Source organism: Gorilla gorilla, chromosome 8 (genome assembly GCF_029281585.2).
Source record: "Gorilla gorilla gorilla isolate KB3781 chromosome 8, NHGRI_mGorGor1-v2.1_pri, whole genome shotgun sequence".
NCBI lineage: Eukaryota > Metazoa > Chordata > Mammalia > Primates > Hominidae > Gorilla > Gorilla gorilla.
In genome coordinates, this window is record NC_073232.2 from 113,816,065 (window position 1) to 113,831,029 (window position 14,965).

Consider the following 14,965-nt stretch of genomic DNA (forward strand, 5'->3'; position numbering starts at 1 on the left):
GAACCCAGGAGGCGGAGGTTGCAGTGAGCCAAGATCGTGCCACTGCACTCCACCCTGGGCAACAGAGCGAGACTCTGTCTCAAAAAAAAAAGCCAGACACAAAAGAATACATACTATATGATTATATTTATATGAAATTCAATAAGAGACTAAACAAATTAATAACAATAACAACATTGGGCCAGGCACAGTGGCCCACACCTATAATCTCAGAGCTTTGGGAGGCCAAGGCAGAAGGACTGCTTGGTCTTGAGTTCAAGACCAGCCTGGGCAACAAAAAGACCTAATCTCTACAAAACAAAACAAAAAAAGCCAGGTGTGGTGGCATGAGCCTATAGTCCTCACTACTTGGGAGGCTTAAGCAGGAAAATCACTTGAGCCCAGGAGTTTGAGGTTACAGTGAGCTATGATCACACTACCGCATTCTAGCCTAGGCGACAAAGCAAGACTCTGTCTCTAAAAAAAATGATGATGATGACACCTGTAATCCCAGCACTTTGGGAGGCCGAGGCGGGTGGATCACGAGGTCAGGAGATCAAGACCATCCTGGCTAACACGATGAAACCCCGTCTCTACTAAAAATACAAAAAATTAGCCAGGTGTGGTGGCAGGCGCCTGTAGTCCCAGCTACTCGGGAGGCTGAGGCAGGAGAACGGCGTGAACCCGGGAGGCAGAGCTTGCGGTGAGCTGAGATGGCACCACTGCACTCCAGCCTGGGCGACAGAGCGAGACTCTGTCTCAAAAAAAAAAAAAATGATGATGATGATGATAAAATTGGAGTGGAGGTAACATTGTTTAGTAAGGGGTGTGAGATTGTTTTCCAGTATGCTGGGAACATTCTACATCTTCATCAGGGTGGTAACTGCCAGTGGTGTGCTAGAACAGGCTCATACTCACTTACGAGAGGCAACTATTAGATATTCATGAATTTTGCCAGCTGGTTGACTATGACTAGCTTATAATTGGCCATGATAGGAGTTTTTAATGCCGTGGAAATCTACCGATGGTTTTACAAAGTAGCAAAGTTTGGTTGATAAACATTTATCAGCATACTGCTTCTTATTGCTCACCAATCCTTGACCTCTGATTGTAGAAGGAACTTAGAAGATAAAAACCAGGGAGGTAGTAAGGAATGCTCTCATCCACCCTACGCCAAAAAGAGTTGGCCATGAGAAACTATTAATAGCATGCTATTTAGCATGTCTTGGCCAAAGAGTATTGCTTTGTTTACAGCTGCCTAGTATTTGACTTTTCCATGCTGCCTTTAGCCAAAGTAAATTTTCTCTATTTTTTTAATTTATTTATTTTTATTTATTTATTTTTTTTTAGACGGAGTCTCACTCTGTTGCCCAGGCTGGAGTGCAGTGGAGTGATCTCGGCTCACTGCAACCTCCACCTCCCAGGTTCAAGCAATTCTTCTGCCTCAGCCTCCCAAGTAGCTGGGACTATAGGCACATGCCACCAGCCCGGCTAATTTTTTGTATTTTTAGTAGAGATGGGGTTTCACCGTGTTAGCCAGGATGGTCTCGATCTCCCGACCTCGTGATCCGCACGCCTCAGGCTCCCAAAGTGCTGGGATTACAGGTGTGAGCCACTGCGCCCGGCCTCTTTATAACAGCAAACCATAGCCTTTCCGTAGACTCCTTTTGACATGTTGCTGAATTTGTGTCCTATTGATTTTGAGTAGTTCAAGTTCCTACCCTTTTTGTTTCTACTTCTTTAGGAGCATTCCGGAAGAGTTTTTCGACTACAGTTTGATGAATTCCAGATTGTCAGTAGTTCACATGATGACACAATCCTCATCTGGGACTTCCTAAATGATCCAGCTGCCCAACCTGAACCCCCCCGTTCCCCTTCTCGAACATACACCTACATCTCCAGATAAATAACCATACACTGACCTCATACTTGCCCAGGTATCAAAATCGATTATGTACATAACACTGTGGGTAGGAGATGGGGTATTAGCTGTAAGGTGTTGCTAGTTCATGGAGCTTTCTCCTGCCGTTTGGGTCACCAACTCCTGTAAAGCCGAGGAAGCAGACAATGTGAGACAGGGCTGAAGCTGCCACAGTGTGGACAGTGCCTTTCACCAAGGTAGCCAGCCTCAGTTCTAGATGATTCTAGGGTCCTACTTGTGTGGTAAGCCTAGTCATTCCTGCCCTAGTTATCTAGTAGTACTGTTATGAAAATAAAATGAGATTTGAATCAGTTTGAAAACTAAGTACTGTAATGACCCAAAGGCCTGTGATGTTTAAGTTCCCAGATCAAACAATACCTACAATAGAGACCTTTCAAGCCAAGTAAACAGTCTGATGTCTAATGTGTGAATGGAAACATCTCTTGGTGAAAGTTCACACTGACATATAAATAAAAGGGCAGATTTTAAAAGGAATATAAAAAGTAGCTTTTATATCCCTATCCCTATTCCTCAACCCTCCAAAAAGAGGACCTGTCTTTTGACCTCTGACCTCCACATGTCCTCCCACTCAAGTCTCCAATCTCTCTCTCAGGCAGGGGAAGATCCTAAAATACCCAGGTGGTCCATACATATTGTGGTATATTCAGATCATACCTGGTGTTCTAACCAGTTCGAATACACTAGGTTGTTACCAGTTTGAGAAGGCTGCCCTAGCTGCTGAGGAGCATTGCTGTCAGGATTTGCCACGTGTGCCTCAGTTCTCGTGGCGGAAGTACATGTTCGCTACACGTTTCTGCATCTCTCTTTGCAGTGTTCCGCTGAGGACAGTGATTCACGCCCAGCTGGGCTTTCCTCAGCGCCTTTTTCTCTCACAGAGGACACGGTTCGTCGTTCCTCAGCCAGGTTGCACAGGCTGTGTGCCCTTAGACAAGTAACTTCCCAGAGCCTGAATCTCTTGATGAGTAACGTGAGGGGCAGCACTCACCTCACAGAACCCTGTGAAGGCTGTGTGGAGACACTGCATGGAAAATTCCTAGTGCTTAGCACAGTGGCAAATACATAATATGCCCTCAGGAAAAACTGGTCATGAGTATTAATATTGCAATCTCCATATACCTACCCCCTCCTTTGCCCAAAATTTTCTCTTCCTTAGACTTCTGTGTTACTTTGCCATTTTTAATATTCTTCCTGACTCTCTGATTATTTGTGCTTCTTTCCCCCTCACTCCCAAGAGTCTGTTTCTGGCTTTTCTTATTATTTTTATTTTATTTTATTTTATTTTATTTTATTTCTTGAGACAGGGCTTCACTCCTGTCACCCAAGCTGGAGTGCAGTGGCAAAATGTCAGCTCATTGCAACCTCCACCTCCTGGGCTCAAGTGATTCTCCTGCCTCAGCCTCCTGAGTACCACGGGCACACAACACCATGCCCAGCTAATTGTTTGTATTTTTTTTTTTTTTTTTTTTGGAGAGATGGAGTTTCACCATGTTGCCCAGGCTGGTCTCGAACTCCTGAGCTCAAGTGATCCACCTCCCTTGGCCTCCCAAAGTTACTGGGATTACAGGTGTGAGCCACCGCACCCGGCCTGTCTCTGGCTTTTCTTCCTTATCTGAGTTCCTTCTTAGGCTGCCTTCTCTATTCCCAAGGCTTCAGATCTCATATTGTAGAAGACTCAAATTTCTGTCTCCAGTCCAAGCCTCTGCCTTAATCTCCAGGCCACATTTCCAGCTGCCATCCACACAGCTGTCCTTGAAGATAGCAAGAGCACTTCTAGTGCTCACATCCTCAACTGCACTGTCCCCTCCTTTACACTGCTGGTACCCTGCAGCCACACAGCCAGGCCAGCTTTCCTTGATTCCCCCACTTCTGTTACTGGCACCGCCATGCTCATGGCCACTCAAAAGGCAGGGCCCACAGACCATCCCCCACCCCTGCCCTGCCATTCTACAGGGCAGGTGAAAGCTATGCCAACCGTGGGCACTCTCAGCCTCAAGACATCAGAGTCACTCTGCTTGAACACCACAGCCCTGAGCATGTCAGCAAGCCCTGCCTTTAGTATAACTTCCCCCATCAGGCTAGGTCACCTTTGACAGAAGCTCCTGCATGGCATAGGCAGACAGCAGGCATTAGGAAGGACCCCTAAGCCTTTTCCCCATTGGCAGCTAAGTGAATGCTCTTTTCTCTTCAAGCAAGTAAGAAATATCGAAAAAGGGGCTAATGACTATTTGCTCTGTTTTCACACAGGACCCATTAAAGTTGCAGTATTTAACGTATCTGCCAATACCAGGATGAGCAACAACAGTAACAATCAAACTACTGCCCAGTTTCCCCGGACTAGCCGAGGAGCAGGGCTTTGAGTCTCCTGTTGGGACACAGTTGGTCTGCAGTCGGCCCAGGACGGTCTACTCAGCACAACTGACTGCTTCAGTGCTGCTATCAGAAGATGTCTTCTATCTTTTGTGAATGATTGGAACTTTTAAACCTCCCCTCCTCTCCTCCTTTCACCTCTGCACCTAGTTTTTTCCCATTGGTTCCAGACAAAGGTGACTTATAAATATATTTAGTGTTTTGCCAGAATCTCTCTTGCTTTGCCATTAAGCAGAAGAACTAGTTTCCCTGTATAGCCTGCTGGGAGAGACCCACTTCTAAGGTATGGGGGATGCAGCTTCAAGCCCAGTGCCCAGTGTCTCCCTGTTAACTGCAGGAATGCCAAGCACCTGGCCAGAGCAGCCCAGCCCCAATATGCTTAGGAGGAGACAGAGTTCCCTCTGTATAGCCTCTGGGGCAAGAAAAAGAAAACACAAGAATGTATACACTGGAAGATTTGGGCCTCCTGCCTGCCTTCTGTTTCTGTTCCTCTTCCCATCTACTCCCCTACGCCCCTTCAACCTTTTTTCTCTGTCTGCTTCACCTGAGAAGAAAGTGTATGAAGAGAGTGTCCTCCTCTAGCATGAGCCAGATCAGCCAGAAAATGCAACACTTGGAAGAGTTAACTGCTGTTCAGTGAAGATTTCAGCCCCAGGCCTTTGCTGCAAGTGACCCTGTGGCAACAGTGGATTCTCAGACATGATACTCTCATCATATTTGCAACTCTTCTCTCTCTTTCTTCCCCACACCCAAGAGGAGGATTGGTGGTAGGGGGCAGGCAGAGGGGGTGGGGAGAAGTTTCCTGGGCTCCATCAATGGCTGCATCTTTTCTGGACTCAGCAGTCTCCTTGATTCCATGTAGAGTGTGGAAAGGAGTTGCTGATTGCGTTTCCTCTCTTTAACAATTGGGTGTGTAATAAAAAGCATTGTACTTCATCTTAAATCACTGGTAAGGCTCAGCCTACAGAAAGATTTGAAATGGCCAGAGCCAGTCGCTTGGTGCATTCTGTGTAATGGTTTCCATCTCCGATTTCCTCATCAGGGCCTGTGAATACCCAGGTGCCTGTATCTTTGCCAAGACCGTGATCAAGGTAGCTTAAGAGAGATGGTCAGGAGAAAACACTGTTTTTGTTTTTTTGTTGTTGTTTTGTTTTGTTTTGGCCAGTTAAATATCATCTCTCAAATATTGATCTCACCGTGTCAACCTTGCACTGCAGAACCTTCCTTCTGCTTCTCCCACACCCAGTATTTGCAGAAGGGCAAAGCTGCTTAAGAGAGAGGATCAGGGTGAAGTTTGGCACACAGGGTTTATTAATGGGGCAAAAACTGCCTTTTCTTCCTCCTCCTGACCTTATTTTGCTCTTCACTCTCCCCAGCCAATAAAGTGTCTGTGGCGATTGGTGAACAGCATAAACAGCTGGACCTCAGCAAGGGTCAGGCAAACCCAGTCACTCGGAAGGCAGCTGTGTGAGCTGCCAAGCTAGTGGGCTTCAGGTGCAAGGGTACCTGTGCCACACCAACCTGGGAGCACACAGAATACTATTAATGTGCACCCAGCTGGTCTCCCCAGGCAAGAAGGTATCCTCTTCCCAAGGTGTACCCACTGAATGTTGTTACTACATATTGAGAGTCATTTTATGCATATGCATTCTACCTTTCCTGCTTTATGAGTATTTTTAAGCTTTTAGTTCAAGGTTATATTCAGAAAATATTTCCCAGTATAATGATACATCGTAGCCTAGGAAATATTTTCTCAATGTAATTCCCTTCCCAGCTACCCAAATGCTACAGAGAAATGTTTTCTACTTGGCCACTATCAGGGTTCGTCATCTATTGTGTTGACTATTAATGGCTTTTTGATTGGGTAAGGATTTTGCTATAGATGAAGGTAGAGGGCTGTCAGCCCTGAAAAACACACAGGTCAGACATTTAAAAGGCATGGGTTTCGAGCTGTCTCAAAATATTGCCCAATAGCCATAATTTTACCAGCCTTTCTGTCATATGCTGCTATTACAAAGTGGAAGCTGTTGAATGTTTATTAGTGCCCAGGGTTTTGCTCTCCAATCTAGGTTCAGTTGAAGGAATATTGTTTCTAAGACTGTTTTGAAACATGTCCAGTACATCACAAAGGAGATCGGGGCGAACCCTGCAGATGTGGAGCCATTAGCCCAGTTGAGGATATTCTCCAAGTTGTCCTCTCTGCTGCTGTTGGAAATGGGAATGAAGTTAAGTGGTCTGAAAAACTTGAATCGTTCACATTTCTCAGCTCTGGGGGTCATTTACCAGTTTGTTGTAGAAGAAATAATCAGGTAAGTTAAAAGTTCATTTCCAGAGAAGGTAAACCCCACTTACCATCTCTGCATGATTTCAGTGGGAATTGATTATCACTAATCCCCAGCTGGGCTAGAATAAATGTAAAGTTTGACCTTTTTAAAACGAAAAGAGAGACAAAGTCTCAGCACATTCCAAGGAGTGGTAGAAACAGAGCTGAAGGTGTCCCCATTGTAGATTAGTCTATTCTCACTAAAATTTACTTTCCGACGTAGGGCCTAAAGGAAACCTTTCTTAAAGACAGGCTGAAACCCCTTCAAAGGCAGATGAGGAGGTACAGACACGTGACCTTTTGGTGCACACTGGAGCTACTTGGACAAGACCAGCATGCCTTGCTGCACACGTGTGTGTATTTCACTGCTGAGAACATCCTTTAACTTGGTGTGCAATTTGAAAGGATGTGAATCATGGATGGAAGGCCATTTGTGCATGTCCCTTGGCAAAATTCTTTCTGGTGTCTCCTAACTTCAGAGACAGGAACTCTTTTTGGATCTCTATTGACAAGTAATAAAGTCTGGCCCTCATAACTTGTTTCCGAACTAGAAAAGTCTGTGAGACCCCTACATCATTCTGGTTTTTTTGCTTGAGTAAGAACAATCCTTTTTTATTTTTCTTCTGTACAGTCTAAAGCTACAGAGAAAAAAAAAATGCACTCTTCCCTTGCCGGCTCCTGGTACCATTGGTCTGAACAGCTGTAGTTGGTCTACTCCTTACTTAGCACTTGATTGTGTGGGAAAACAAAGGTGGGAGGGGTGGGGAATACTGGAAATAATCAGGGCAATTTTTTTCTTTCCCATAATTGGACTAGATACCTTGGTACTGTTGACCTTCTCAGCATCTCCCTTTTGCCTTAGATGGCAACACCCTCTAGTCTGTAGCAGAGCAGTCCAACCCAGATTAGTGCAGCCCGGAGGCTTAGGGTGCAGCCTCCCTGGTCTTCCTCCACACAGTTGTTCACCAACAGACCAGACCTCCTTTAACCACAATGTCAACATAGTATCGGAAAGAGAGCCATTTCTTAGGGGAATAAAACTGAGTTTCGCTTCTTTAGCTCATCTGTGGTGTCAGAATCCTTGGAGCTGAAGAGAGAAATCAAAAGAGCATGATGATGGCTGCCTGGTTTCAGGTGGAACTTAATGCATTGATCTTTAGAAGCTCCTTCTGTTGGAAGTTGAGTACCTGTGATCTAAAATGTCCTAGAGGCAGATGACATCTAAAATATGTGCTTTCCAACCAGCACAGCTGGCGCTCTTAGCTCCTGATTGGTTGTGTGTGTGTTTTATTAAGGATCAGTGCAGTAAGTCGTATTTTAAAGTGTTACCTCCCCTCCTAACCCTTCCCCTTCTTGGACACTGAAGGAAAAGGCCAACTAGGGTGTTAGCCCTCTGGGCACCAAGGAAACTAACAGCTTTGTCAAAGCGGTGACCACTCAGGCCAGCCCAGACAAATCTGAGGGATGGCCAGTGCACTCCAACGATGGGACAGGCCTAGCAACACATGTGAGCTTCCCCGAGAGCTTTCAGCTGGTTCACCTCTTTGTTCTGTAGACTCTTAAGTACTGACTGCTTTGACTTTTGTGATTATGTTATGGTGATGTGTAGTCAGTGTACCAATATGTTCACAACCTAGGATCATGATAATAGAGTGTGTTTTGGGTTTTTTTTAACTGTTCAGAAAAAAAGTAAATTACAAATATAAGATTAAAGTGAATTTTCTAAGCGTCTTGTCTCCTTGCCCCAGCATCCAGAAGGACAGTACACTTTTCAGTATACAGACTGAGGGAGTGCAGAGATAGAATACCTTTGCAGATAATCTGACATGAGAAAACAAGATTGAGAGAAAGCAGGGCTGGACACTGTGGATGAGTGTGGGGTCCCTGGCTTACGCCTACTGTTCCATGTTGAGTTAAATTGAAGCCAAAGTCATGTCTCATTTGTGCATTGGTCACCTTAGCCAACCACAGCCCAACCTGAATGCAGAATTTACATTTTTCTCTGCCCCTCAGCTGTGAAAAGACTTGAGTTTCCCCTACATCCCATTTGATCAGTTTATAGGCAAGCAACCTCACATCTGGGAGCAATTTCCAGAGGGACTCCAACAAGCTGTAAGAATGAAGGCACCCTTGACTATCTGGGATATGACATTGCAGTTCTTGAGTGAAACCCCCTTCCCTCCTTCAGCCAAACCTGGAGAGGTACAAGGTTGCAGGCAGTGGCCGAATGGGACTATCTCTCCCAGTTGGCCCTGTACCCCTCCCCTCTCTAGTGTCACCAACAGGATCCTTGTCAAAATTGACCCATCCTTCTTTTAGATCTATGGGCTTTTTGTATTATTAACCCTTCCACATGACCAAGGCTCTCTGGCTTCCATCAGCCTTGTAGTCTCATTGTCTTGTCTGGACTGACCACTGGCCATGAGCAATCTCAGACTGTGGTCAACATCAGGGCCGCTGTGCAGAACCCTCCTTACTAGAGCTGGAAGAATGTCAGAGCATCAGGTCCACCCAACCCTTGGCAGATGAGGAAACTGAGGAGCAAGAAAAGGGACCCACATTGCCCAAAACTACACTGAAGAATCCTCCCTAACAACTAAGGGCAGGCAGCACCCAAGAGAGAGAAGGAAGGGAGGGAGGTGTCAGAGGAACCACTGTGGGGCCACTGGTATCTGCTCAGTTAATATTCCTCACCAGCTGGGCTCCTGAGCAGAGGCTGAGCCTAAGAGTTTGTGGACCTCATCCTCAAACTGTGTCAGATCTCTTCCCCAGGAAGGGTGTGGTCTAGGGCCTGCCCTGGGAAGTCTCAACCCTATAGCCGTGGTTTCCTACTGCCAGGCTGGGCCAGGAATCCTTCCCCGCTTTAAACCTATAGCTGTGCCACCATCAGCAATGACTAAGGGGAGGAGACCTCTCTTTTTCCTGATTGGCTCTTGCCAATTAAGAGCATTTTATTAGGCTGCTAATTAAAGGCACTTCGTTAGCAGCAGGAGAGGCCAAGTGGGTGCCTGGTGAGATGGAGCTGAAGCCTGGAGAAATTGTTTTCGTCCCCCCATGGAAGCAGAGCCTCTCAGGGAAGCTCTCAGTCCCCACCCTCTCCTGCTGCGCCTACAACACCCCTTGCTTTCAATTAGCAACTCTGAGGGGAGCAAGGTGATTACCAAACCCAAGCTGGAACCCCCACCACCACCAGCACCACCTCAGGCTGCATGCGGTCCTCAGGGGCTGGCCAGACCCCCAGGCACCTCATGAGCCCGGGGCCCAGGGAAAGAGAGGCTGGGCAGCCCAATGGGGAGTGTGCTCTCCCCACTAAGGAATGGGGCATGACTCCCCAAGCAGCTCAGGTGAATGTCACCTGGTCCTCATCATTGGGGCCATCCCTAGCAGTCACTGGATAACCAGTCACTTGTTCACATAGTGTGAATCCTCATGCTCCTTTCCTCAACAAACGCTCATGATTTCTTGGAGGAAATGTGCCCTTCCCACCCGTGAGGGACAGTCCCTGGTCGTTTTAACAAGAGCACAGCCCACGTAGACCCTGAATGGGTCCAGGAGGAGAGGGGGCTGACAGTTTTACAATCCCGGCCGTGCAGACCCTTGAGCGACTCCTGTCCCTGAGCTCATGTCGAATGTGAGGCGCTTCCCCTGGACGGTCCGAATGAGCCCCCTGCAAGAGAGGAGAGCCTGGCTATGACCTAGCACGTGGGGGCTGGCATGCAGGGACACCCCCTCTCCAGAGCCCTGCCTGTCCCATCTTGTGCCCACCTCACCTCAGTTAACTGCAGAATTAGCACCAGCCTGTGAGGGCAGATTTATGACTAGGCCTGACTCCCTCCACTTAACCCGAGGCCGGCCCTGGCTCCAGACACTAAATTAGATTTTTGACAATTAGAGAGACTAATGGGCACATAGCCATCCCCAGAGCCAGATATCCAGATCCAGCAAGGCCATTCTTTAATATCCACCACCGGCCAGCCCAACCCTCCCCTGGCCACCCCCTTCTCCCTCCCGTGGGTGGGCATTTCTCTCTCCCCAGCCCCTGTCTCTCTCTGCCCGGGCTCTACATGCACTCCCAAGCTGTCTCTGGTTCCCCTTCCCTGTCTCACCTACTGTTGCCTTCCAGCCCCTTGCCCAGTACCAGCCTGGTTCTAGAACGCTGTCCCTCTCCTTGCCTTCAGCCTCCTTTTTGTACTTTGAACACTTCCATCTTAAGTCGCCCTTTCCCCAGGGCCCATCTATCTGTAATCTTCCATCTGCCCTGAGGAGATTGCAAGCCCCTTGAGGGCAGGGGCTTAGGCTCTCTCTGGATCCTAAATGCTCCGCACCCAGTCGGTGTTTACTGTTTGTTGTTTCCTGAGACTCCGACTCCTTTCTCCCCCTTCCTCTGAGCTGATGGGTCTACAAGGCCCGCCCACCTTGCCCTCTTGGTCCCAGGCCCACCCTGGCTCTGGCCTGGCTCTGCTTGGATTGGGTGGCTCCCCCTTCCCTGCAGCCCCACAGCTCTGGCCAGTCTTGAGTTGGCCGGGTAATGAGATTGCAGTAAGTAGTTGGGGGAGCTGCTCACATTCACTCAGGCGGACTCATAGCTCTGTCAGGCTGATTGGTCCTGAGTGGAGGAACAAACGGCCCCCCGTGGACACACTGCGATTGGTTATAAAATTACAAGCATTTGTCCTGCTGTCAGGGGCCTTCCTCCCGCCCCTCTGCCTGCCTGCCTGGGCTCCCACCATTCCCCACCCATCCCTCTCCCCAATGGGGTTGGCCCACATACCCCAAAGGACCTGGTCAGGGGCCACCACAGCAGGTAGGGCTAAGAGGCTGAGGCCACCAAGCTCCCAAGGGGCAGGTTTTCATGTCTTGGCCCTGGAGTGGTTCACAGTGCAGGCTGGCCTCAGAGTGATCTGACCCTGTGCTCAGTGTTTCCTATCCCCTGAGGGTAAATGGGGGTGGGGGCCCCAGGGCAAACAGGCCTTGGGATCCTCAGGAGAGGAAGAGGTGTCCCAAGCCCCCGGCCTCCCAAGGACAACCAATGCCTGCAACTTTAGATGTGGTCCCAGGCTGGAGCTGTGGAGCAAGGGGTGGCTGAAGGCCTGCCCTGCTGAAGGGGAGAGCAGCAGAAGCCAGGTCGGCCACAGGAGCCCATCTCTCCTCCCTCCAGGTGGCCAGACCCTTGCCCTGTATCCTGACCCCCAGCTAAGGACAAATCAGCCCTCAGGAGAGTCTCTGAAGCCTAGACCAGAACAAAAAGCCAGTATGGCACACCAGAGCCTTGCTGTGGTTACTGGTCTGCAGGCTGAGTCCTCTAGGTCTGGCTCTTAGACACCCCCACCCCAGGCCTTGGCAAGGGCCCAGTTACCCCCAAGCATGAGTGCCTTGAAATCCCACCTAGTGCTCTCTTATGCTCACACAGAAACACCCACTTCTTCCTGGCTGAGACCCAGGCATCAGCCCAGGCCCTCTCACCCCAGCTGCACGGCCTCCTTCCCACTCTCATTTCTCCAGCCAGGCCCCAGACCCCAGCCCCTGACCAGCCCCCAGCTCCAACCTCAGTCCTTCCTCTCTGGAGGCACCAGGGCACCCTATAATCTGCTTGGAGGGATGCTGAGGGAAGGGTTCCCCAGCTTGGAGAGGGGAGCGTTAGGGGAGCAGCATCTCCTGGCTGTGGGCCACAAGGTGCCTTCCTGCCATCCGTCACTCATTCGCAGCCCAGAATGTATTTGCTGTAATTACATCTTTAATTAGGGTGGTGACGGCTCATTGTTCACCAACAATGATGAATGGGTCCTCCTGCTTGCCATCCTCCCTGTCCAGCACCCTCCAGGTCAGCTCTCCCCCAGCTTTGGGGCTGGGAAGGATACATGAGCACAGGCTCTTCTCCCATCGAGTCCCAGGCCCTGAGGCCTAGGAGCAGCCGTGAGCTCTCCCCCAAGGGTGATGATGTCCTTCTGGGCCTCCGGGGGCTCCCAAGGGACTCGACAGATCCTGATACCTTCACCCAGGGCTCCCTGCAGCAAGGCTGCAGATCTCACAGCCACCAGATATCTCCTTGGTTCAAACTGGCCAGGCCGGGGGGGTAGCCTGACATTGCCTCACTCCCACCCACCACACACATGCCACATCACCACGCCCAGACTGGTCCCTGGGCCACACGCTCCTCATCACAGGAGCTGACAGGTGCAGAAAGAAAGGCTTGCAGTTCACAAGCTGGAGGGTGAGTGGTCAGCCTTAACTCCAAGCTCCCCTGTGAATGAAATGGGGTCTCTGACCAAGGCGAGGCCTCCCTTCCCCCACATGCCTATGCGCACCCAGGCCATGTGCCCAGGCCCAAAGCTGCAGGTGGTGGATGTTTGGTGACTCCATGAGCAAATGGATCCATCAGTGAGAGGAAATCCATGTACCTGTTTGGAGATCATGGGCTGGTTGGGGCCTATGGTTAGCAGAGGGGCCGGGACAGGCCATGGAGGCCCAGGAGGCTTGTGGAAGTGAGAACCCTAATCTGGGTTAAAGCCCCAAGTGGCATGCTCCTGGCTGTATGACCTGGGTATGTCCCCTAACCTCTAAGTGTTCCCTCATTTATAAGAGGGGGATGAGAACAGAACTCCCCCACAAGAGATGGCTGCCTGGATTTTCACTGCAACACTGCATGCCAAGTGAACAGAGCAGGCCACGGTGGGAGCCACAAAGGAAGGGGGGTGCAGGGCAGCTGAGGCCACAAGGAGCTGGGAGAGGGACCTCACACCTTGGTGTGAAAAAGACCTCAACAGCTGCAAGCTTTGTTGGGCACAGAATGGGAGGCGGGGGTGGCAGGGCTGTGACAAGGGTGGCGTAGGATTGGGTGCACAGTAGTTGCACAGGACATACTTGTTGATAGGAATTGCAGCGGGGGCCTCCTTTCAGAAGCTGAGGAAGCTCTTCCCAGCGTGGGCATGATCTGGTCAGGGCAGGGCCCTGGTGAGGGAGGTTGCCATGGGGATATAGGGATAATATCTTCTTCATAGGATGGTCATGAGTACACTGGGAGAGGTGAATGGATTAGAAGTGCTCAGAGGCCGGGGCACAGTGGCTCACGCCTGTAATCCCAACACTTTGGGAGCACAGATCACCTGAGGTCAGGAGTTCAAGACCAGCCTAGCCAACATGGTCTACCAAAAATACAAAAAATTAGCCGGGCGTGGTAGCATGCGCCTGTAATCCCAGCTACCTGGGAGGCTGAGGCAGGAGAATCTCTTGAACCCGGGAGTAGGAAGTTTCCGTGAGCCGAGATCATGCCACTGCACTCCAGCCTGGGCAACAGAGTGAGACTCTTTGGAAAAAGAAAAAACAATCGTCAGGGGTCCAGGCGCAGTGGCTCATGCTTGCAATCCCAGCATGTTGGGAGGACCCAGGAGGGCGGGTCGCTTGAGTCCAGGAGTTCCAGCCTGGCACAGAGGGAAGGGTGTTGGAGAGACAGCTTTGAATGCCAGCAGGGGCATGGAGCCCATGGACTGCATCTCTTTTGTGTCAATGTTTATGGATACGTGGTCATTGTAGTACCTTTAAGGTACTGGCCTTGGAGACAGCAGGGCAGGCTACCACAAGTGGCTTCAGGAAGGGTAGCCGGCAGGAGGGGATGCAGATGGGTTGCGCCCTCTGCCCTTTCTACTTCCAGCTCTACAGTTCTGTGACTCCCATCCCTTCATGGGAACTGTCATTTTCCATGGAGCCTCTCTACTCCCAGGGATGGCCTTTCAGCATCCCCGCTCTTCCCCAGCAACCCTCTCCACCCCGCAGGGACCCCCTTCCCAGGGTGGAAGCCCAGGCTGGAAGGAAGAGTCGTACCTAGCGGTAAGTATGGGCAACATTACATATGTATATTGGAGAGTAAATAACCCCAAAAAGCGCCTGTAAATAGACTCTGAGTTTATCCTTTATTAATGAGGCACCGAGTGCCCTGCTGTTTTAGAGCAGCGAGACTTTCATAATATCAAAACCTAAATTACACTTGCGTCTCTCATCCCAGGGATGAGCATCTTTCAGCCCCGTTTGCAGAGTGAGTAAGCAGGAATCCCTCCTTGCCTGCCTGGGAGTTGGTGGCACCTTTCTTCTGGCTGGAGTGAGGGTGGATGTGGACACACACACCCCAAGTCCCTGGAGAGCTCTCCGTGTCTAAGGCCTCAGGGTCCCATGGATGAGGGCTGCCTGGGATGCCGGCCTCTGTTCCTTGCACAGAGTTTACCGGATCCAGGGGCTGCCCCAGGCTCTGAGGTTTACTCTTTCAACATAAGGCAGTGGACACTTACAAGCTTTGTGATCAAGTTACTCCCCATCTCTCAGCTTCAGTTTATACATGTGTAAAACAGGGATAATATCTTCAT

At 49.8% G+C, this 14,965-nt stretch overlaps 1 protein-coding gene across 10 annotated transcripts in view; it reads left to right on the forward strand.

The window, feature by feature from the left end:
• BTRC (beta-transducin repeat containing E3 ubiquitin protein ligase) overlaps positions 1–8,329 on the forward strand; it is a 204,891-nt gene extending 196,562 nt beyond the window's left edge. For all 10 annotated transcript variants that reach the window (XM_019035292.4, XM_019035294.4, XM_063709765.1 and 7 more), the window contains 2 exons: positions 1,724–1,916; positions 4,166–8,329. In XM_019035292.4, the coding sequence (XP_018890837.1) occupies positions 1,724–1,885 (162 nt within the window). In that variant the 3' untranslated portion in view covers positions 1,886–1,916; positions 4,166–8,329. The remainder of the gene's footprint in view (positions 1–1,723; positions 1,917–4,165) is intronic.
• The last annotated feature ends 6,636 nt before the right edge of the window (positions 8,330–14,965 follow it).